The following is a 24,552-nucleotide window of genomic DNA, read 5'->3' as shown; positions in this document are numbered from 1 at the left end:
CAATACTTCTTGCACTTTCCACATACACCAAACAATCCCTGGGAATTCTGCTTCCCTGCACTAGATGTATTTTGTCATGTCAGAATACAGCAACTGATTTTTCATCTTACTTCCTAGACAGGAAATCCAAAAACTAATCAAAGTAAGAAACAAAGGGGCATCTTAGAATGCACAAAAGAGTGGTGTTTGGCCGAACAAGAAAGAAATGAGCTCTCGATCAATTTAACATTTCTAATCATCTCTTTACTCAATTAGAAATATTTTCTTTGCTATGCAGCAAGGTATTTATTCTGCAAATGAAATTACAGGTTCCAGCCCTCATACCTATCATTCTCTGCCTTAATTGTGCATTCAGGTTTCCATCTGTTTACACTGTCACCTTTTCTTTACAAAACCATGGGATTTTTCAAAACATTCACTCTAAGTTTTGCTTGAACTGGAGCAGGATTTGTTGTTTGGTGTGAAATAGGTGTTGGAAACAGCAAGTTCAAAAGATCCTTCTTATTCTCCTCTTACTCTGTGACTGGGCTACTGTTTTGTTAACTATATATTTGAGATGCAAGACTGCAGGAGTTCAAAGAATTAAAAGGAAGCTGCTCAAGTGGACAAAGATGAGAACTGTTTTCAAGCTGGGTTAGTTACCTGATGTTACTCAGCAGTTTGCACACAGCCAGCAGGGCTTCTGCCACTGTGTTAAGTTCTACCTGGAACAACAGACTTCTATACCTCCATGTATATTCTTCCCTCCGTGTGTTGTCAATCTACAACACTTTTTGGAAACCATTCTCCTGGGTTAAAACAGCAGGCGTGACAGAAGATGAAAGCCCTTTGCAAAGAGAAGCTCATGTGTTTTCTGAGCTTTCCAGAGAAATAAAAATGAAACCTTCCTATACTTAACACTGTTAGTAGTGATGACTGGTATTTGCCTGGACTGCTGATGTAGTTTAGTAGCCAAAAATATTTACATCTCAAAAACCAGTTCCTTCCATACTTCATTTTACTGTAGAGAGCCATCCAGCACACCGAGTGTGATAGCAAATCTAGGACAATAGCAGTTCAGCCATTACTGTTATAATGTGCCTGCCAAAAGAGGCAGTATCTTGCACATTTTCTTATATGCCAGAAACACAATTAGTCTCATAGAGAACATCTTCCTTACTTTGCAGCAGTGTGAGAAGATCTGACATATGTATTCTTGCGTATATCGAGACCTACTAAGCAGTGCCATGAGGTGGGAGATAACTGTAGCATCCTGGAAGCAAGTCAGAAAAGAAAAAGGTGTTAAGACCACTTCAGCATAGTTTGTTAACAATTTGTTACTTAGAAGAGTACTCAATTCCTCATTCTATATTCCCAACAGAAAGTATTTAAGAATAAACAGCTGGAGTTTTCAGTTCCACTGAGACCTGCACAGACACAAGACCACTAAAGTAGTACAGAAGATACTTTAAGACATCCCCATAAATGCATGTTAGATATAAACCTTCTGCTTTTGTCTCCAGAATCTTTACTTCATGAGCAAACAATAAGTTAATAAAAAGGAAAAAAAGTAAAAACCCTATACTGACTGCAAATCTGGAATTCTGTGGCATTCACCAATTACTATAGGGTAATGATTTAATAATTTCCATTGGCTTTAGACACTGTTAAACTAACAGCAGAGAATTCCAAGTAAATCGCAGCAGAAGAAAATAATTAAATTTGAAGTTGTCCCAAGAAAACACATCTATCTACTTTGTAAGCTCAATGGTAAGTTATAAAATGACGATATTCTAAAGCTCATTGTTAGTTTTATCAGTACCTCTCAGGTGATGACATTAAAAGCAATACAAACCATTTTAATTTGGAAAGGTGGAAAACTAAATTAATCCCGTGAGATAAAGGGACCCTAGCAAAAGAGATGAAAGAACTGAATGATCCTTCTAGTCCAAAGAAATTAGAGTACAAGCTGACCATACAGAAGTAAAACCAACTCTGAGAACAACTCATGAATTGCAACACTCTTTACAGGGAAGAAGTGGATTAAAATTACAGCAAAATCTTCATGCTCATTAGCTATTTTTATTGTGAAGAAAGTATCAATGGCTCAATTGCAATAAGAGCTTTTTCTGAGGTACTGTTTTCCAACTATTTGGAAAATTACCAAGAATACTTTTCTGTATGAGCAAAATAAATATGGTTAAGTCTCTAGAAAAGCCTTAAAGAAAAGTCTTTCTTTAAGGAAAAGCGAAGGACAAACCATTCTAAGCAATATTATTAGGCTCTGGTTTAAAGTAGTTGCACCTGATCTGCCCTTCTATATAACATATATACAAACTCTGATTGCTTCTCAACTGCAGAATCCAAAAGGCCTGCAAGCAGCTGGTTTGGTTGAGGGGTAATACTGGATACTAAATCCACAAGTAAGTTTTAATTGCACTAGTGCTCGTAACTACCATCAAGTGTCCACCTGATTCTCCTTAACAAAGTGAGCCTGCAGGTACTGGCTTTGGAACATGTCACAGCAGCAAATTTCCATGAGAAACCAGAAACATCTAATGGGACAACCTTGAACACAAGAAAAATGTTGAAATCTTCATATCTGCAAAACTTGTGTTTCCTTTCTTAAGTTAAAGCAAAACATCCCCAGAATTCCACTGTGGTTTAGCATGCTTGACCCATTAAAACAGATTCTTGTCAGTTTCTGTTAATCTTAGGCAGCTCTCCTCTCTACAGACTTTAAGACTCTGAACAGCATTATAATTAAAAGGACAGAATACTCTGCTTACAACTTACTGTGTACAGAAGATCCTCTGGAGTTACAGGACTGATGAATATGGTACGGAGACATCTTAGGCAAGCTTCTATAAACTTCAAATCTGGTGACAGTAATCCTATAAATAAAGAAAACACTAATTCAGTTTCATTATCTTTGCTTATTTGAATACTCAAACAACTACTAACAACTTATTACTCATTTACAACGAATGAAGAGTACCTTGCAATAAGGCTGGGATAATATGGCAGTCTAGTAGGGATTTGACATTATTCTCTGTACCCATTGCAAGGCTTCCCAAGACCACTGCACATTCTGTTCTCAGTTCTGTGCTGGAGCTTTCTTGCTGAAGCAAGTATAACAACCTGAAAACAGAATTACTTTTAGAAGAAAATTCACATGGAACAGAATTTGCAAGTCAGGTAAAAAGTAATACGAATCCTACAATGTAAAGAGGATTAGGTCCTTAACAGAAGGATGGAATCCAAACTAAAGAGTAAGATGAGCATTTTTGTGTTAAGAGTACTTTTACACAGTACATTCCTACACGGGTCTTAGTTGCTGTTATGGTGCAAAGACACCTCACCACTTTTTCTAACGCCACTGTATCTGGGATAACGTGTTTCAGGTTACCAGAAAGATCCCAGATTTCAAATAAAGGAAATGAGACCACTGTTGGATGTCACTGGGAAACGGAACCTCAACATCTTCTCTAATACCCAGGGACATGACTACCACTGTTGGGATGGCTGCTGCCTTTGCAAAATAATTCCACCAAAAAAACAAGCATGGGTGCTGGCAGTGATGCAGGTTTTCAACAGCAACAAATTATCACATATGAACAAAAAGAATGCACATCTTCAGCTCTTGATCACTGCAGTCTCTGTAAAGCACCAAGACACCTAGTGGGTCTTTGGTAGTACCTGAATCACAGCAGAGGTCACCAAACACTTTCAGTTTAAATCTGAGTCATGCAAAGACACAGAGTAACCAGATTCCTACCTCCTATAGGCACAAAAGATAATCTCTAAGACTGACAGTGTTTATTGACTTAAGAACAGAACCATTTAACTAAGGGTTCCTTCAATACAATTCTCAGCACGACTAAATCAGGAAGATGATTTGGACATGAAGATGCAGTTCCCTCTGTATATGCAAGACACACGGTTGCTTTTCTAGATATAATAACTCTGTCATGTTAGAAGGAGTCTCCTCTACAAGCTTGCAGCACACTGAAGCTTTTTCCATGAGAAGAGGGCCCAAAAGCCAGCATCATCCCACTGCTGAAGGAGGAGAAAGTAGCTGCTCAGATTCAGATGCCTGAAGAACCAACACCCCCCCCCCCCCCCCAATCCCAAAGCTGACTTTCTGAACCAAAGGCAAGTGAAAAATCAGCCAGAAACAGCAGCTAAAACCAATTCAGGAACACAGGAAAGGAAAGGGCCAGTTAGGGGAAGTAACACACAAGAGTACCTTCAACACACATTTCACATGCTTGCCATTTATACAAGGCATAAATTGCTCCATAAGTTTGTAACTTAAAATAAAAGGCCAACAGACAGAACTATAGCTTATTAAAGGAAGTGAAGCATAAGAGCAAAGGTGCCTGCCGTACCCAGAAGCAGGACAACCATTATGGACAACTCTACCTCTGCCAGGAAGCAGATCCTGGAGAACAACAAAACAATCCTCCAGTTTCCAATCACAACTTTTTGAATGAAAAGCAGGCAGATTTGCAAACAGAAAAGGTATTTGCCTTTCTGTAAGTGCAGGTCAGACAGCAACCAGAAAGCCAAGATATTCCTGCAGCACCCAAAGCACAAGCACATACTTTGTCAGACGTAGCTGATCCAACAACAGAAAAAAGATTTAAAACATAAAAAAAGGTGGATGAAGTTCCTTCCTTCACACCAAAATGATGCAACCGAGTCTAGGTGCACAGGTACCTTTTCCCCTTTCCGATTCTTTCAGATCCAAACAACCAGTTTTGGCACAAATTTGGAACAGCACAGATCTCCAGAATCATTCCTGCTTTTGAAATCTTCTCTGTCCACAGATGTCACACACATAAAGACAAACAGGTCTGTTGTTGCTAGTGTTGTATCGGAAAGGCTGCTTACTCCTGATGTTTAGAAACCTCCTGTGTAAATCCATTCCTAACTTGTGTGCATTCAGTATGGCACATAGGTTATCCTTTATAAAATCCCTTGGGTGTCTTACAGGTAGCAGCTAGCAGCCACCTTTCCTGAAGCACTCTGGCCCCACATGGCTCAGTGGGGCTCATATGCCATAAGCTTTTTGCTTTAATACTGATGGGATGCAGCACGTAAAACAAGGCTGAGATTATCAGTTGTTCCACAAAGCATACCTCACTCATCACTTGGCAAACTCAAACCAACTGTATCCACCCGATTGGCTTCTGGACAAAGAACCAAACAACCCCCCCAGAAAAAAGAAACACCCTAAAGCCAATGAAACATTTCTAGTTACAAATTCTGGTACTGTCCAGTTCAGTGTATTGGCTGCACTATGTTCGAGGTAAAGACGACAGCTGTTTCTGAATCAGTACAAAAGAAGTAAAACATGTAAGTAACATTATGCAAGGTTATAACAGAGATAAGCATTTCACTTCCAGTCCTGAAGAGACGGAATAACCTTGCACCATGAGTACTTCCCTACCTCCTAGATCAGGTAAGAGCTGACAGAAAACAGAAGGCTGCTTTGGTAAAATGCAAATGCACTGAATAATCTTGGCTAAAATTCACCCCTAAGAGATGTGAGACTTTCTCTGAACATTACAGGGCCATAACATGGACACCACAATCCCACTGTGACTGTTCTAACTCAGATACTGTCCAGTCACAAAGAATAACCCCTTGAGTTCACAGGAATCTCCTGGAGCAGCCCAGAAGATGAATGAACTCCCCCTGGTACCCATACACTCTGCAACTGTTCCAGGTTTCAGAATTGGTGTTCTATTTGTAACCACTCTGCTGGAAACGATGCAACTGTGGCACTTCCTGACAAGATCCACCAATCAACTTCTTCTATTGGTAAGATTTCAGAAGCAAACTGAAAGATTTGACTTCAAATTGTTGAGCATTTAGAAAACACGTTGACAGCCAAGACGAGGAATCAGTTACAGAGAACATCTCTCATCTCAGCACGGGGAGGAGAGAATCAAAAGCAAAATCCACTGCCAAAATGATTCAGCTCCAGGTTTAAGTAGCTTAGAAAAAAAATTACATTTTACAATTATTTTAAATAATTCAGCATATAATAATTTTATCAAGAATTAAGGCACTTAATTTGTCCTGCTGTCATGCTTTCTCAATCTGCTCCTTCCTTCAAGTGCGAGGACATTACAACTCTTCCTTGCTGCAATCCCTAAGACACAGCAGCTCGCTTACAGCCCATGCTGCATTCAGATATATATTCTGACTCAGTTTAATTCAGCACTCACAGAACAAACGTGTTGTGAAGCAAATAAATCAACTTCCAAAAGGGGAACCACAGACTCCATCCTCCCCAAACCCACAGCCACACCTCAAGGCAAACATTTCTGCAGTGTGCTGTATGCCGGGTTGGCTTTTACAGGCTGAAGTGGGAGAGGAGTAGCAGAGTGCTGGGGCAAGGACAGAGAGGCAGCAGCACAGCCCTCATCCAGAGCAGGACCAGAGCGTGCACACTCAGACCACTGCTAACTTGGAGATGTGCTATGTTTCATTTTGTAATCGTCTGAAGCGGTTTTATTACAGAAAAGAAATCCCTTGACAAGAATCTAAAACCCACCTTTTTTGCTGATCATGTTCTAACACTGAGAAGCCAATGAATAAGACTGGGTGGACTCAGAGGTCTTTTCCAACCATGGTGATCCTATGACCCTAACACACAGCTGTCAGGGGATACCAGGAGACTCCTCTGATGTAACAGCTGGTGAGTGTGCAGCTTGACACAAATGAGATAACGTCAGAAACTTTCTGGGAGTAGCGGGGGCGGTAAAACAGCTTCCATAAAACCTAGATCTGAATGTAAAGAAGCAAACATATTTCCATCTATTTTCAGTAATAATGTCCTGAAAAAAATGTTCTGAGATGCATTATCACATCGATAACATCAGAGGCTTTTAAGGGCTTTGACAAATAACCATTCCTTGTATCCAAAAACGATTAGCCATGTCCTAAAACATTTACTTTTGGGCTGTTTTTTTTGTTGTTTTTTTTTTTCCCTGAAGGAAGTTTCACAAAATCCAAAAGTACTCTCAGTTCTGAAGGCTGGCTGCTTCCAAAGGAAGTAATTGCTGTTTTCCTTCCCATTGCCAGTCCGCACTAGGAGCAGATGTTACAGCTATGTTAATGCAAAGGAGTGAAAATGAAACACACTGACTGTAATACACAGGCTGCAGGTTGAAATAGAAATTCTTAACAAAGCTTTATAATTAGTAAAGATGAACAATTAAATTCAAATTTTTCATACATTGTTTTTGAAATATTAATAATATCCTCTTCTATACCTTTGAAATATGCTTGGCTTTCATCCTTGGTTTTCCACAGAACTAGATATCCACAGTACAATATTTCCCGTTGCCTTTATTAATTTTTTTGTTATTTTTTAAAGAGAGGACAGATGCCACGTAACACTGAAAATTACAGATCTAAATGATATTCCTTTATTGTCATAAGAAACATAGTTCTGGACTGGTCTGCTGTTCCCAGGGTCTGGCACAGACAAATTCAGCAAAGACATTGGCAATATATTGCTATTGCATATGGAGATTAAAAGGATAAAGGTAAAAAGAAAAGCATGTTCACATGGGGAGAAAGGGAATGGTACAATTTGGATTTGGGAGATAAAAAAAAATAAAATAAAAACTTTCCTAGGGTACTTGTCTTATCTCCAGCTACCAGCACTGGGCACAGGGCTCATCAGGATCAGCTGCACAAGCAGCCAGTCATTTGACTCCCACAGAACAAGGAGGATATTGGAACAAGGCTCTGCCAGAACCATCCCCATTCACTGCTGTAGAGCCCGAGAGCTTCAGGAGATGCCAAAAGTATGGGAGACTCTAAGACAGCACAATGGGGCGAATGCTCCTGTCAACTTGCTCTTCAGCCAGCAATCCCTCAGGAAAGGAGTCCAGGCAGTTGTAACTAAATGAGATAGGACAGGAAATCCACGCAGAGAAATAATTCAATGAACTCTATGAACAATTATGCTTAGAAACCACAAATAAGGGCAGCTGGAAGCATGACCTATTTTGGCCAACTGACTGGGACTCACCTAGGATAACCACGCAGTGCTCTAGACATGGAGCAGGAAACTTTCAAAGAATGTAGCTGCGGAACAAATGGTGACTACAGCAGCTCAGCAAGATTTTCCTTTTTCTGACTCTTACTGAGATGGGTGTGCTGCACCAGAGCTGTGCACTGGAACACACTTGTGTGACTCGGACCTCACCAATGTGTTCTGGCACAGACCTCACTCAGCTGGCTACTAAGGTCAGAAATTGACTCTCTCTGACATTCCACCCCACTTACAAGTTGTCACCAAAATCTCTGAAGTTCTTAAATGTGGGAGAGAGCTGGTGAAACTCAGCTGTTAGTACCTGAACCCCATTAGTAGGGAGGTGGATAAAGAGCTCAGGGCAACTGCTCGAGTTATAGTGTCTTGTATTTGAAGATCTTATAATTCCAGTGACTGTTCATCATCTGGTGAAGTACTACCTTGTTAACACAAACACTTAACTGACATGGATTACAGAGAGAAATGCTCTTCTGCTTCTACAGGGCTATGTGTTACAACGCTGCAAGCAGGGGTGAAGTAAGCTGCAAAAAAGCTTTTCCTTTAGGAACAAGAAGCTTCAGCTTAAAGCTCCTGCAATTTCTTGTTCTGTTTAGATACCTTCACTTACAATAATACTATATGATTTTTTTTCTACCCAAATTACTTAATATCCATCCAAATCAATTTTTATTGCCAACTAAAACCAAAGTTGGAAACCTGTAATGCCTACTTACTGAGTTGTATGAAGTCTAAACTGAATTATCCTTATACAAAATCTGTTTTTCCTTAAGGATTGGGTTCGTGTTCTTCTTACCCTAATGATCAGTTTCATGTAAAATAACTCTTGCTACTTCGTGTTAAAGCAGTGCAGAGTGATTCACTTTTTCATAACAGGAAGTAAGCTATGCCATCTCTCCATCTGCATTTTTAAATTCTTTGTTGTACATAAAATGGCTAAACCATATTCCCTCTCCATTTGATATCACCCAGCCATCATTCAGAAAGAATGTCAAGAACAGGTTTTGAATATTTTTACAGATATGGTGCCCACAGCTCCTTAGGAACAGTTTCCATGAGATATCACAAAGTTAATTTTGCACAATTGAAAAAAAAATTTGGAAAAAAAAAACACACGAGAAACTGTAATATAGAATTTATATCAAAAATCACAAGTTAAAAGATGCCATTAGAAGCACAACTCATATTTACAATGCCCTTTGTGTCAACACACAGGACACCTCTAAGTGAGAAGGCTTACAGCTTTTAAACAAAAGCAGCTCTAATACAACCCTGCTGACCATGAATATCTGCCTTGACTCACATGTACTCCACAGTACAGTAGGAGAAGAACACCTCATTGCAATTGCACATGACCCACACAGTGAGGGTTACTCTTCACAGAGAGATGTATAATTACATAGACAGGCCCTGGCTCCTGACTTGCCCTCAAGACAAAAGCAGGCACACAGCCCCCGACCTACCAGGGCCTTTCCTCCATCCCTTTCACACTCTGGGGTAGGGGAGACTTAACGAATGCCATCACCACAGATGAAGCTCCTTCACTCAGGCCCACAGAGCAATGGGTTTGGGCACAGATTCCCAACCAGTGGGGTACACCGCACAGATAATGCCCACACACAGTGCAGCCAACTACAGAATGAGCCATCAGCAAACAACTGCACTCTGCCCTGGCAAGGATGTCTATGAAGTAATTAATGTGTATGACAGACTTAGCAAGGCTATGTCCAAACACAGTGCCCGAGTTCTTGAAAGAAAGCTGGTAACATACCAGGGAACACGATCACTTCAGCAGATGTGTCCATCTGGTACACCTCTCTCTAACTCCACCAGCAGAGGCCCTGCAGTTATCTGAATCCCATCAACTCCTCCACAGCCAGCAGTCAATTAGATGGGAAACAGAACCGCAGGGGATCTTGGCAGATCCTTTACTCACCATCCTTGCTTCATGACAGGATCAGTGATCTGCTCTACATATACCAGAACCTTTTAACAACAACAACCACCACCACCTTGTTTGTGCCGCCACTTTAATTAGAAACCTGAAAAAAAAAATCAACAAATTGCTGCTGAACTGATCATATTTGTCTGGTAATCTGGCCTTTGATTGCCTCGAAAACTGAAGGCCAAGTTTGTTCTGTGAAACAGCTCAATGTGTTTGCTGCCCAACATGAACTGAAGAAAACGTAATGTCAAACCAATACATGGCAGTTCCTCATCCATTACTGCACTGTTACTTCTTTACCAAAATTTAATCCTGGATCCATGGATCACTGCATACTTTGAAAGGTGGTTTAGATAACTTCTGTCTAACACTACTTTCAGACAGTAGTGCGTGCAATTCTGCTGCATCTAATCCTAAGCAGGCAGTAATTACAGAAATTTGCATGACTACATGAACCAAGCACAAGATATATTTGCATTAATATATTATTACACACATAATTTCAGCACATAAAGTTATGAGTTAAGGAATTAAAGAGTTTCATTGAAACCATATTCCTCACTCACAAAGGAGCACTACCTTACAGTAACTAATAATGGATTTAGAACCAAACACTCAGCCAAGTGTGTTAGTATGCCCTGTCTGTACAAGAGATGATCCTGTCAAGTAGATATTTGCATTCCTAGCTAAGTGTGGCTCTCCTTTAAGAGAAGCATTACAAAAGACAACAATTACAAGAACTCCAAGAACAGGTTACTTAAATTCAAGGACAACCCCAAGCAAAAATTTCAATAGTCTTTGTTTTTTCTTAGCATCCTCTTCAGAGCAAACAATCAGGAAATGACCACAGGTCACAGTGACTTTGAAAGGTACAAAGAGAATGCCATTTAATTGGTAGATCTGTCTCCCTTTTAAAAAGATGACACCAATAAGCATTGAGCTCATGAACACAGGTGGCCACACCTACAATGAAAGCGATTCTGCAACTCTCCTCAGCACTTTTTGCCCCGCATATGGGGATCTTTGGAGGACTTCACATTTCTTTCCGATGAGCCAGCAGTCTGATACGTTCAGTAGGTATTATTCATACAGGCCATTGGTATGTGCCTGCTTTCAAACAAGATACTTCCCTGATGTGTTTCCACACCTCATATTGATCTGTTCCAATACGTAAGCACGCGGTATTCTTTTGCACTAAGTGACAGAAACCTGACGAGGCTCTTTGGATCTAAATGATTTCTTCTGATCACATGAAAACTTTCTGAAGAAACATTTAGGGAAGCAGAGAAGAAAAAAATAAACGTGTAAACAAGAAGCTGAACCACAGGAAAAAGCAACAGTAGCAAAATGCTATCAATTCCCGTGTCACTACAAAAAAGAAATAACTTCCCTTGGGAGACTGCAATGTAACCGAGAAAAGAACATCCATAGTTAACTTTGCAGAGGAGACTTAGAGCAAAGAATTAAAGCTTCCTTACATCTATGCTCACTGGGGTAAAGCTGGACCTTACAAACTGGAATTACAATTTTCCTGTTCAGTGTCTCACAGTTTCAGTGGTCATTTCACAAATTAAAAGGCACATCAGAGAAGACAAATTCCCACCACCGTATCAGAGAAAACAGGACTTCTCCAATACAAATGATCTGTAATCTATTCAGGTCTGTCTGCAACTCACTGAAGATACTCTACAGCCTTCAGAAAGGCACCCACACGTGGATGATGCTGCAAGATTTTGCCAGTAAGAGTTGTCTTTTCCTCACAAAATCCCATTCAATTTATGTTCTTCTCCGTGCACCTATTCTGAAAAGCTTTGGCATGAGAATTCTTGTCATTTGAGGATAACTTGTACTGAAATGAAAACAGACATGACCACTTATCCTTTAAGAATTTCCAAACAGTCCTTTCTTCGCATTAGTAGGTTAACCATGTTACTTACTTGGAAAGCCAGATGATATTAACAGAAAAAAAAAACCTTCTGTATTTTCATTATTGGGCACAGAACAAGTAAGAAGAGTAAGTGCAATAACAGCAAGAACACAAAGTCCTACAAAATTTAAGAGAAGGCAGATTCTAGTTGGAGAACCTCTGTTTTTTAAATTGGAAGCAAAAGAATAAATAATAGTCAGAAGAATCCCTTGGGTTTGTTGCAGGAAAAAGAATTATTCTTTAAAGTTCACGTAAGATCCATCAGACGCCCAATTCGATCTCCACGTGTCACGGGAAGTCTTCTCTTTGCCTGCTTGTTTTCAGGCAGAGCTGAAGATAATCCAGCAGGTTTTGGAGAGCAGGTTTCCCCACAGCTAACTCCTAGGGAATTAAAGGGCTAGCCTTGACACTAAACTTAATCTGTTAATGGAGATATTCCCTGGGTAAAAAAAACCCACAAAATGCCTAGTGTGAAGAAGCTGCATCAAGCAGGACAGCTGGGGACCATGCTGCTGTTTAAGCAGAAGGATCACAGGTGGGTCCCACACTGCTAGCACAAGTAATGCAACATCCAGAGCTTTCCTTCTCTGCTGCTGCTTGCTTTCAGCTACAGCTTGCTGGAGGAGAAGAGGTGTGAAATGAAAGCCTTAGTGAGCAATCCAGTAGCTGCAGTTATCTGTTACGTGTGTACTACTGAAATCAGGGTCCAGAAAACATTCACAGCTGAAGCAGGAATCCAGCAATAAAGCATGAACAAAGCTTTTACATCCTCTGCAGCGGGTGGAGAACAGAATCAAATTATCTCAGATGTCTTTTTATCATTTTAAATTAAAACTTGTAACAACCTTACACATTTTAACCTGTTAACTCACCAGACAATTGGCTGAAGAACAGGATTAAGATACAACCACTTTCATCCATCATTAATATTATCAACGTTGAAAAAAAATAAATATTCCATTCCTAAACCAAGAATGTTTGATTAAAAATTAAAAAAAAAATTATAAAAATCACCACAACTACTTTAAGAAACTCTGTGAAATTCTAAATTAAAAGCATTGCTCAACAGCCTGTGCTGCAATACATGAGATTAACACACATTTCAAGTCTCTCTGTTACATTAAAGAAACTATGCAGTCAGCTACAATCAAAATTAAAACAAAAAGGTGCCTGTGATCTAAGGATCACTATTCCAGACTTGTTGTGAATCAGTGAAAAGGAGAGTAGCAAAGGACATACCTTGGAACTGCTCCCAAAACAATCAAGTTGGCTTTTTGTTTGTTGTTTCCAATTACAGCATTTTTCATATCTCTGTAAATCCAGAAAGAAAAACAAACCCTGGTAAATTATGCTGAGGTACTGAGGGCTTAATCTACAGAATTTACTATTTCCATGAAGGCTTATCAAATACTCTTTTACATCTCCATGCTGCACCTGCAGGACCGTGCTTAAGGGCACAGTTTCCACAGCCCACAGATGAACACCCCAGAACTCCAGGATTCTGTTATGTCCCAGCTTATGCAAGCAAGCAAAATCCCACACCATCTCACATGCATAGCAAACATGAAGAAGTTCTCATGACTGAGCAAAATTAGATAGACTGGTTCTTTGTGCCCATACATTCATTAGACTTCTTAAAAACAAAAACAGCAGAAAACCACGCATCTGTGTCTCAAAATCCAGGGAACAAAGTTGGAACAAAACCACTTTCCTGTCTGCACATTAGCATAGGGTTAACTACAATACAGGTATTTGTACCAGGAAAGGAACAAGGAGAGGATTCTGGAAAGCAGACACTGGTTCTGCACACTATCAAGTCCTATAAAAATGTCTGGTTTGCAACCTTAACATTCAGAAGATTACTAAAAATTGTACACCAATAAACATCTTTTTTTTTTAAAGTATTCTTCTCTCTAAATTTGAGCACATTGAACATAAATGAACATCCAGAGAATGTGAAATAAAGCTAGCACCTTCACGGACTGGACTTTTATAAAACCAGGGGATGAAGGCGATTCAGATTAAGATAAATCTCTACCAACAAGTCACAAAGCTGCTAAAACAAATGCTGACTAACTGTGCACATAATTCATTCAAATAATCTGTGAACTTCAGCACTAGCTTCAGTCCATGCCTGTGAAGATGACGGGACGGATCCTCCTGGAAACTACGTTAAGGCACATGCAAGATCAGGAGCTACTCAGCATAGCAAGCAAAGCTTCAGCAAAGGCAGATCAAGCCTGACCAATCTGGTGGCCTTCAACAATGGAGTGATGGCTTCATTAGACAAAGGAAGAGCAACTGTTGAAATCTATCTGGACTTCTGTAAGGCCTTTGATAGAATCCCACATCACAATCTTTTCTCTGAATTGAAAAGATATGGATTGAAAGGCTGCACTGTTTGATGAATAAAGTACTGATTGGATGGCTACAGTCAGAGGACAGGCCAGAAGCAGTATGTCCAGGGGCAGACAGGTGTTGAGTGGTGTCCCCCAGGGGTCCAACTTGGGACCAGTGCTCTTCAACAATTTTCTCAAAGACCGAGACAGTGGGATTGAGAGCATCCTCAGCAAGTTTGCAGATGGCACCAAGCTGAGTGGTGCCACTGATACAACAGAAGGAAGGGAGGGCATCCAAAGGGACCTGGACAGGCTTGAAAAGCAGGCCCATGCAGACCTTGTAAGATTCAACAAGGGGAAGTAGAAAGTATTGCACTTGGGCTGAGGCAATCCCACATACGCCTAAAGATATGTCTACAGATTAGAAGAGCTGATTGACAGCAACTCTGCTGAGGTGGACTTGGGAGTCTTAGTGGACAAAAAGCTGTATGTGAGCCAGCAGTATGCTCTTGCAGCTTGGAAGGCCAACAGTACCCCAGGCTGCATCAACAGAGAGGTTGGCAGCAGGGAGGAGGGTTAGGGCCCATCTGCAGTATTGCATCCTGGCCTGGGGCTGTTAAGAGTGGGACAGTGGAGGGCTAGAGGACCTCTCCTAGAAAGAAAAGTGGAGGAATTTGGGGGAATGGTTTTGAACAAAAAGAGGGAAGACTCATATTAGACGTTAAGTGTAAACAGTGATGAGGCACTGGCACAGGATGCCCAGAGGAGCACTGGATGCCCCATCCCTGCCAACCCTACCCACTCTGTGGTTCTACAGTTGTTGCACTATATGGCTTTGACTTGCTGTCTGCAAATTTTAATAGATTTAGGGTAGCACAGTTGCTCCTGAAGACCCACCTTGTTTTGCATGATCACACCACTAACAGCTCTTACAGACTAAACTGGAAACTTCCACCACAAGAAGGAGCTGGCCCAAGCGTTCCACTCAATTCATTTCTTCTAAAAAACTTAATCAAGGCAGACAACATTTGGACTGGTGTAAACAGAGCCTTTACACAATATAGTTAGTGACAGGTAATTGTTCCTCCTGAAGTATTTCTCTATGTGATTCATTCTCCTGTTGCATCCAGTTACAGAAGAGAGCTCTAGGAACTATAAATGAATGAAAGCATGGTAAGTTCTCAAGTCTGGCTAGAAATCCTGGAGCCCCAGCAAAGAAGCAGTACTAAAAGCAGTCTGAACTCCAAACAGCAGTTCAATATAACTCCTAAAACAAGTAGACAGGAAGCTACTCAACTGGTCAAGTAAAATATTACCTTCTACAAGTCTGCTTACTGCTCAATTTTAGACAGCTAAGTATCAGCAGAGAACACTGGACTACTCTGTTATATCTCACATAAGTTTGGTGAATCTGTATCTTGTAATAGGTCACTGAGAAGAATTTGGATGACTGGCAAAGCCTGAAATCCCCCCAGAATTAAAGAATGGACTCAAAAGGTCCACTAAATTCAAAGTGCACTCCAGTGGTTCCCACACTAAAGGTCTGAATCAAAGTGTCTTAGTTGTTCCTCAAGGAAGAAGAGTACTTACGAAACAACTGCAGAAGCAACACTGTAGGAGTCTGAAAGGAATTTCAATGGTAGACTAGATGTGCTAGGTGCAGGAACTGAGCTGCCTGGGCCACGCCACAGCTACCTACCTTGTACCTCCACTACTCAGCTGGTGAAGCCTTCAGAAAAGTTTGCTGCATCATGTCACACATCCACAAGAAGCAAAGGAGAAAGCACTTGCAAAGAATCCTGAAGATAAGAAGCACTGAATTGCCAAGCAATCTGTTCCTGGGGACACTTTAATGCCCTGCTCAGATGATTGCACACATTATTTCAGATGTCACAAGACCCTTTTTGTGTCTCCTGTACCAACTACACAATATAACAAGCTTGCTAACTCCATATTCATTTAATACATATCAAGAATCACCTATTAGAATTTGATTTTGGGTCCCTTTAAGGAGTGGCACAAAGACAGCCAAGTTCTATAATTTAGAGGTTTAGTGAGATCACAGTCCCAACACACAGAGAATTCAGATGAGTTTCTCCACCACAGTTCATGAAGTTCCTCAGAAAGATCACGATGGGTAGACAAGAAACTGAGATATCTGTCTGAGAAATAAGACAAATCCAACACAAGTTCAAGGAGTTTCAAGTTGGAATTAAATGAAATAGCTTCAAACTCATAACCAGACTTAAAACTGCAACACAGAGGGCTTGGAAATGATCACCATTTTTGCATGCATTATGTCTTGTTACTCCCAAGTTACACATCTCTTCAAATCTGCCACTATTAGGAATAAGTCTAGTTACATAGAAAAAAAAACCCAACAGGAAGATATAAATATAAATACTCTAGAAATCTGTCATCCAAAGTTGAATAGTATAATTTTATTTGTTTCATTATGAAAAATAATTACATAATTTCATTTTATGTTTTATTGAGATTTTCCCAATCAGAAACTACTCCCCATAGTAAGTAAAGAAGTGCTATGTGTTATCTTGGTCTCTCTGAGGTCCTTGGAGAATCGTGCAACTTGAAGGGGAGTAAACCTGAGGATGCTCAAGTTGAACTCCCTTACTTGAAAACATCATCGCCAACAAGTTTGAACTTGACTGACTTCATATCTAAGAAGATACGAGATTCATCCAAGAAGAAAGAGTAATGAAGATCTTAACCTTCAAGAGAGTTAACTAAGAAACAACAGAAATATGCAGTCCAAAACTGGATATCCACTTATTTTAAGTATCATGCATACTGCTCCCACTATTTTACCATGAAAAGGTCTTGAAACGAAGAGGAAGGAAAGAACTGCAAAAACAATTTCAAAGAGAAGAGAATTTCAAAAGAACAGGCAGCCTGTGGTGACTCCAGGCATCACCTGTGTGAACACCATGATCCAGAAGAGGAAGACACACAAGCTTCCCAAAAATCACCTCCAAGTTCTCAGGTATTTTACCAACATGTTGCCAGGCAGCAACAGAGCATGAGCAGCTTCAGAAGAATATGTGTGTTAAGATCAGTGTTTAAATCTCCACTCCTCAGGAAGGCAGCTCGCCAACCCAAACCATTCTATGACTCTACAGACAAAAAACAAAACATCAAGTTTCCATATGAAACACGTTGTATGATACTTCTGAGGTGGGGTTTTGTGTGCTCTTTTATTTTATTTTTTTTTATATTCTGTGTATCAAAATCTTACATTTTACATTCAAACTCGTTTAATTAAATAATTTAAACTGCAATTAATTCTAAAGCATGGATTTAAAGTCTGATACGCAATATATACGCCTACGTTTACTGTAACGAAAAAAATATGTGAAAAAAGTCAAGAAGGATATGTAGACTGACAAAAAAATGTGAAGATGTCCTAACTAACCTCTTGTAAATATTTCTTCTTTACGTGCTAGATCAGCTTTCTCCATCTCTTTCTGCATTTTAAATCAGTAAGAAAACAGCTTTGTCAATTCAATCCTGCGACAATTCACTTTAGAGTTATCAAACAATGTAGAAACTGAAAAAAACAGAAATACATATTTCCTTCTTCCAAACTGTTGAAAAGGAGAACAAAAATTACCAGGTGAGGTTTATCAGCTCTTAACAATCTCTTGGAACATAGCAATGCAGAAATAATCTGTTCAATTAATCTGCTACGAATAGCATTTTTAAGGTGCAGCACATGCTAGTTTTGTGGCTTCACTAGCACAGAATGATTGTCTATAGCATTTCAGAAGTAGATAAAAAACGATTTCCATCCAAATGCAGTTGGACAGAAGTTACAAAATGAACTAATATGCCAATGTTACATGAATGTGCCTTTGTTCTGACTCCTAAAGACAGATATAGTCCATCTGAGGCAAGCAAGAAGCAGTAACAAATGCCATAAGACATGAGAGCACTAAGAAAATTAGCATTCTAGTTCAACACAACATGAAGTTTAGTCATCTGGGACTTCTCCAACAATGACACCAGAGGTGCCGAGTAACCAGAGTGCAGTTCTCTGAACTGGTGTGAGTTCACTTCCCAGCTGAGAAAGAACAGACCTCTAAAGCGCTCCTATCAAGCCTTGATAGCAGCATCTCTTCTGCAAAAGAGATCACGTGAAAGCAACATGGGTACACCAATCCTCAGGGAGACTTTTTTATCCACATTCTTAAATACAGTTAATCGAGCACAAACAGAAATAGGTTTTAAAATGTCATAGGAAGTCATGGAAATCACCTTCTAGCAGTGCAACACCAAAGAGTTGGAACAAGCTAGTGTGACTCAATGAGGAAGAGGCAAACAGGTGACAGAAAAGAGGACAAAATGAACGATGTCTGTATTTGCTCAGAGTAGGTAACCACGTTTAAAATGTTTCCGCAATGAGAAGAATATTCAACATGAGGTGAACAATCTCAGAAGGAAAAACAGTCCAAGAAACTTTAAGCCAGCACATTTAGCTCTAATAGGGAATAATTACAAAACATTTTTAGAGGATTAAGTACACATGAGAAGCATCCAACACAATGTGTTGTGAGATTGGAACATTTATCTACTAGAGCAATAGGACAAAGCAGGACATCTGGCTGGTAAGGTCTTCAAAAACCCCAAATCTAAATACCTGAAAGGCTGGAATATTTGTAGCAGATACACAGAGATAGCTAAATTCAAACCTGCCTGCTGCAAGCTCAGGGGAATTTCTAAGCTTCAGTATCACAGAAGCAAAACCTGACATGGCAGGACCTGAGTCAGAAACCCAGCAGCAGGCTATGGTTTTGACAACTACACTTTCTCCAGCTTTCACCTCCCTCTTCCTTCTCCCTTCTACCTCCTCCCTTCTTCCTCTTCTCCCATTTCAATAGTCAAATGCAAAATAATCGACAGAAATTAATTACAAATTTTACATGTTAAAATGCCTATAATTATTTCTTCAGTTGACATCTACAGTGGATAGTGCTACAGATCAAATACCTGTTAAATGTTCACTTAAGCACTAAAATCTCCTGCCAACTCCTGCATAACATCAAAATTGGAAATCAGCTTATTGCTGAAGGTAAGGATCACGCTGAGAGAGATTTCAGTATTTCTAATCTCAACTGATTAAAAAAAAGATAATTTTACAGAAAAGAAGGTAGCACATAAAGACACTGTTACTCAACTTCTCCGTGTTTTAACAGTTAGAAACTGTTACGAAATTACCACAGTGCAAACTAAACAAACCCAAGGAAACCCCAGATCACCTGTGGTTGTTCCCAGCCTCAATTCAGTACCATCAGACACTACATAAAACCAGAGTGCTGTAGGAAACAGCACACAGCTACAGTTACAGCAGTTCAGAACACAGATAATGCTAGAAGCAACCGCTTCATCTGCCTTCTCCACATCACACCACAAAAACTCCTCTAAACTATCCCATTTGGAGGCAACTTACCTTATGTTTTCTTGCCAAGGCAGGCACCAATTAGGAAGAGGAGCCGTTTCACTGACCCACATCTATTGGTAGAAATATCCGTGCCTTACTCTGAACCTATCTCAGTTTCCAGCGCTTGCTGCCCTTGTGCATGACTGAAGAGTCCTCTCAACTGATTTTTGTTGCCAACACAAGAGCCTAAACCAGTCAGCTCACTAAGCGTGACACAAAAGGCTGTCATCATTTGAACACCTTTGACAAGTTTCAACTTACCTTCCTTTCAGATCTCTGGGTTCACTGACAACTGGGAGATGCTGCTTGTCCCACCTCTCAAGCATGTTTTCTTGCCTCATCCTTTGCGCTGGGTCTGACAATTGTGCTCCAAGTTGGATGAGAACACTAATCAACTGAAAAATTGCCTACTCAACCTTGGGGACGACACATCTCAAATCCTGTACACGAGGTCAGTGGCAGATGAGAGCTTAGCCAGATTTTTTAGAGAAACGTTTTAAACAGAAAAAAAGCCACAGAAGCAACGATCAGTGCTCTGTATCATCAGCATTTCAGTTCTGGAGCGCATCGCCTCTACTTACACTGGGTTGCAATAGTAAGGAATTATCTGAAGAGGCGTGGGGAAAAACAGCTGCACTTGAACAAGGACTCCTGGAAACAGATCTTCTGCTCTGTGGTGGAGCAACCAAGACCAGCAAAATACTCCCTCCACATTCTGGAGCTGCAAGACCATACGAGAAGCACTGCTGATGCTTCAAACAAATGGCCCAAATCATCAAACAGATATAGTCACTCTGTTCCTTCTCCTGTTTTACCACAATAATGTTGTCTGCCACAAGTTATTCACACAGAGAAAACCTAAGATTCACTCAGTGAAGGAAAATACCTTAAAATGGTCATCAAGCCTCTGCTCGCCTGCTCTCAGGTATGTGTACATTCATATTGTACCACACTGTCCCCAGCAGCTTAGCCAGCAATCACCAAAAGATCAACAAAATCTGTTCACTTGACATGGCTATTATTCATTCGATAGTACCCTCGAATCTTTCCTGCACTGAAGTATAGCCTCGATTTTTAGCTCCAAGCATCCAGTAGATGCCTGAGTGTGCTGGCCCCCATATGCGTTAGGCATGTCCCCATTTCCCTTTTCAAAGGAGCAACAGTAAGTACTCACTAAAACAAAACAAATTTGTAATTCACCAATCCTCAAACTCTCCCATTCCATGTTTGGGAGAAAGTTACTGGATGTTTCAGACAACACACATTGGAAGCGTGCTTGTAATTTTACCAGCTAGCCCTCCTGCTACCTTTCCACTCCCAACAAACAGAGGAAAAAAGTAAATCCCAATACATTTCAATTACCAGGAGAGCACTAGCAGGACAGCATACATACTGAAACCATTTTCATCAGCTGGTAGGCAAATACACATAAATGGAGTTGCATCCTTTGAACGTTGCTAGAAATGCTGACCTTTAACAAAGAGATAACCTGAAAGAACGTAGTTCTGTGCTGCAAACTGAAAATGAGCTTGTTCTGAAAGGAAACTACTTTTAATGTTGGCTCTGATCAACCTGAACCACAATCTTAGAACAAAAATCAAACAGCAAATATTAAGTATCACAAACTTAGTAGCACTGCTGATTTTATGGCACGTGCTCAAGCCCAACTTACAGTTGACTCTTAACTCTCCCACGCTCCCAAAGGGCACAGTGCAACTATTTCTCCCTCCTCTGCCTACTGTATTTCTCTCCCTTACAACCACCTCTCCTCTGCAGTAGTCCAACATACTAGTAACAAGTTACAATCTGATGACCTAAGCATTCAACCAATGTGCTGAGCCTGAAGCTCGCCACCCAGAACTCGAGGCTTTTGTGAACAGTACACGAGTGCCTCCTGCTCTCCAGCCACATCAGCTATTCTGATGAAAGATGCCTCTGCCCTCATCCAGCCAACAGCCTGCGACCATCACTGCGACAGCACTACATCTCAGAAGCTGGAATCTAGAGTGCAGCCTTGGAGGAGTTCTGTGCCCTGACAGCAATGCTCAAGAAGATTGGTTGATCATCAGTGCTCGCTCCCAGGCTCCAAGGAGCAACAGCAAGGTTTGGAACATGAAACAGCCCTCAGTCTGACTGCTTCTAGCCAAATGTTACAGGCATACTTAATTTCCTATAACTTAGCCCACTTCTAGCGTTTAGACCAGGAGTTACATAATTTATTAGAATGCATCAGAGCTATGCATTTGTACCTTTTGTTGTAATAAAAAGCGAGCACAAATGGGCAAAAAAAGTTCTAAGATAAAAGTCTTTATTACAGCTTCATTTCTTCCCTCTATATCTACATTATATTTCCACCTGACTCTACAAAAGCTATTATATTGAAAACCACTCTCCCCAGAACACTTCTTCATTCCCAAACAGCATTTGAGGTACTTTCTTTTTCAGCCTCCAGCACTCTGAAAAACCTACCTACCTACTACATTCCTCAGCTTACCTCCTGGAGGGGAACAATGAAACGGAGCACTGCTCTCAGCTCCCTCTCACCCTCACCTAAACCTGCTCAAACTCCCCTGCCAGATTCCACAACCAAAGAATGGGCATCCCATTCCAAGGCACAGAGTGCCTATCCTGTAGCCCAAGAGCTGCATCAACAGGAGTCAGGAGCCTCTTCTTGCAGCACATGAATGATGCTAAACAGAAAAAGGAAGCTTTAAAAATTACATAACTTGTAGACGAAAGTCCTGACCTGAAGAATTACATCCAAGAGTCTCACACTGCATTTGAAAGAATATCTATTTATCACAGAGTACAACACCAAACAGATCAATTTATTGGACTGAAAATCTACAGAGGCAAAGCATAACAGGAAAAAACTTCTAAAAACTCATCTGCTCTCACAGAGTCCTTCAGGTGCAAACTGAGGCAATAACGTGTGCCAAGGCCAAAACATGACTCCTGCAGAAAATTCAAGTCTGGAACTAGCTATTGAGAGATGGCAAATGTGACTGTGTATTTCGGGTGTGCAATGTTTAACCGAGCACTGTGTATCCTTTGGAATGGACAGAGCAGTAAGGAGAGGCAGAAGCAGGCTCTTGGCGCCTGGCCGAAGGGCTTCCTGCTGTTCCTTTGGGGATGCAATTCCCTGCAGACACAAGTGACTAATTGATAGTCACCTAATCGTGCCTGGAACACTTTTTCAAATCCAAGAATCAATAAATGAAAAGGACTGTAATAAACACAGTTTGAGGTGTTCCAAATAATTTCAAAGCAACTGCCCACAAGCGACACAAGACAGGTCCCACAAGAGCAGTGTTACTAGTTAAAATAGAAACTCTTTTTTCCTGGTCTCTGACTGTCTTTTGCTGTCTTCTGCTTGAAGAAGGCAGAATCATCTTCAGCCAAATGCAGGTAGCAGTCCTCTCCCCCTCCTCAGAGGGGCTTTTAACACATAACTCATTTTCCATTCGAAGACCGATGCAAAGGTAAGCCCATCTACATCCTGGTTGTGCCAAAATATCGTTTCCACAGTCTTCAGAACACCAAGTTCAACAATTAACCACCACAACACCATCAGCCTAAGCCTGCATGGAGCCCCAAACACAACTGTCAGATTCAAAGTGGTCCACGTGTCCCGATCCACAGCCAGTGCCTCCACATTCCATATCAAAAACACATTCTCAGACATTCAAAATCATTCTGTGTGGGAAACATTATATATAAGAAATCAAACATACTGCATAGATCTGTACCACTACTCCCACCAGGGCATTGTATGTGCTACCTGGGAAAAGGGAACTGAAAACATAGCTTTGACAATGATTCTTCAGCACCTAGCACTATTTCTATAGGATGATTCTTTCATCGTCCTGAAAAAGAAAATGCTCGTGCAAGATTGAAAAATGCTTGTCTGGTAACTCCAGCTGCCTGCACATCAAAAAAGGACAGACACAGCAGTAGCATGGGAATCCTTGGCACACCACGATAATGACTATTTACAAGCCTGACACGATGACACTCTATGACTGCTAGGGGGACAGACTGATGAGAAACAGTTGGGACCCTGAGTGAGCCAGATTTCTCAGCCAGAATGCTCCCTTCAAAATCAGCCTTTGAGATGGAATTTACATCACTCAAATGATAGATTGCCTCTTTGAAGACATCACACTAACTGTAAGCACGACAAAACATTTCTCAAGCAAATGCCTGATCAGCAAAGAAATGAGCGGGCAGAACTCAGCACCAGTCTTGCCTTTGAACAAAGTAGTCCTGAGATGAAGAGTGGGTGAAAACCAAACGTTAGTCTAAAACACTGCTACACAGCAAAGCACATACTGCTGTTGCAGCAAGCATAATGGGATGGAGCTCTTAAAGCAACACAGAAATGCACAGAGCTGTCTGTGTTCTGCTCCTCTGCCAACAGTGACAGAGTATTTAAGAGAACTTCTGAGAGAACACAGTCTTTATAATCATTTAAAATATCTGCTCGGGGTAGCCTGTGGATTCTGAACACTAAATATGTTCAGTAGCTGCTTACCTGATATTACTGCTGACCCTGTCAAATGCAGACAAAGTACATCTGAGAAAATATGAACTGCAGGGCAGTAATACAGAAGATTAAAGGTTTAGAAGAGCACTTAAGTAGACACAAAGCAGACCTGAAAGACCTCTCAAGCATAAGCATAGACTCAAATGTACAGAAGGAAACTACAACCTTAAGCTTCCTCATTTATAAAGGTGAATACACACTTCCATACAGATGTGGGTACGCAGGAATGGGCCTTGAACATTTTTGACAGTTCTCCATCAGATACAGCAAAAGGCTGCAGTCAG

At 40.6% G+C, this 24,552-nt stretch overlaps 1 protein-coding gene across 3 annotated transcripts in view; it reads right to left on the bottom strand.

The window, feature by feature from the left end:
- Positions 1 to 24,552, bottom strand: part of ARMC8 (armadillo repeat containing 8) — a 57,474-nt gene that overhangs the window by 28,474 nt on the left and 4,448 nt on the right. For 2 of the 3 annotated variants that reach the window (XM_065748483.1, XM_065748484.1), the window contains exons 3-6: positions 13,168 to 13,239; positions 2,978 to 3,120; positions 2,776 to 2,873; positions 1,160 to 1,252 (exon numbers count right to left, since the gene is read on the bottom strand). In XM_065748483.1, coding sequence (XP_065604555.1) covers positions 1,160 to 1,252; positions 2,776 to 2,873; positions 2,978 to 3,120; positions 13,168 to 13,239 — 406 coding nt within the window. The remainder of the gene's footprint in view (positions 1 to 1,159; positions 1,253 to 2,775; positions 2,874 to 2,977; positions 3,121 to 13,167; positions 13,240 to 24,552) is intronic. The other variant, XM_065748486.1, reaches the window with a different exon arrangement.

The sequence above is a fragment of the Cyrtonyx montezumae genome, unplaced genomic scaffold (assembly GCF_038088225.1).
Source record: "Cyrtonyx montezumae isolate F1298 unplaced genomic scaffold, pur_monq_1.0 scaffold_5, whole genome shotgun sequence".
In the NCBI taxonomy this organism is placed as follows: Eukaryota; Metazoa; Chordata; class Aves; order Galliformes; family Odontophoridae; genus Cyrtonyx; species Cyrtonyx montezumae.
The sequence above is the reverse complement of the archived record's forward strand: the minus strand, read 5'-3'. Positions and strand labels throughout refer to the sequence as shown.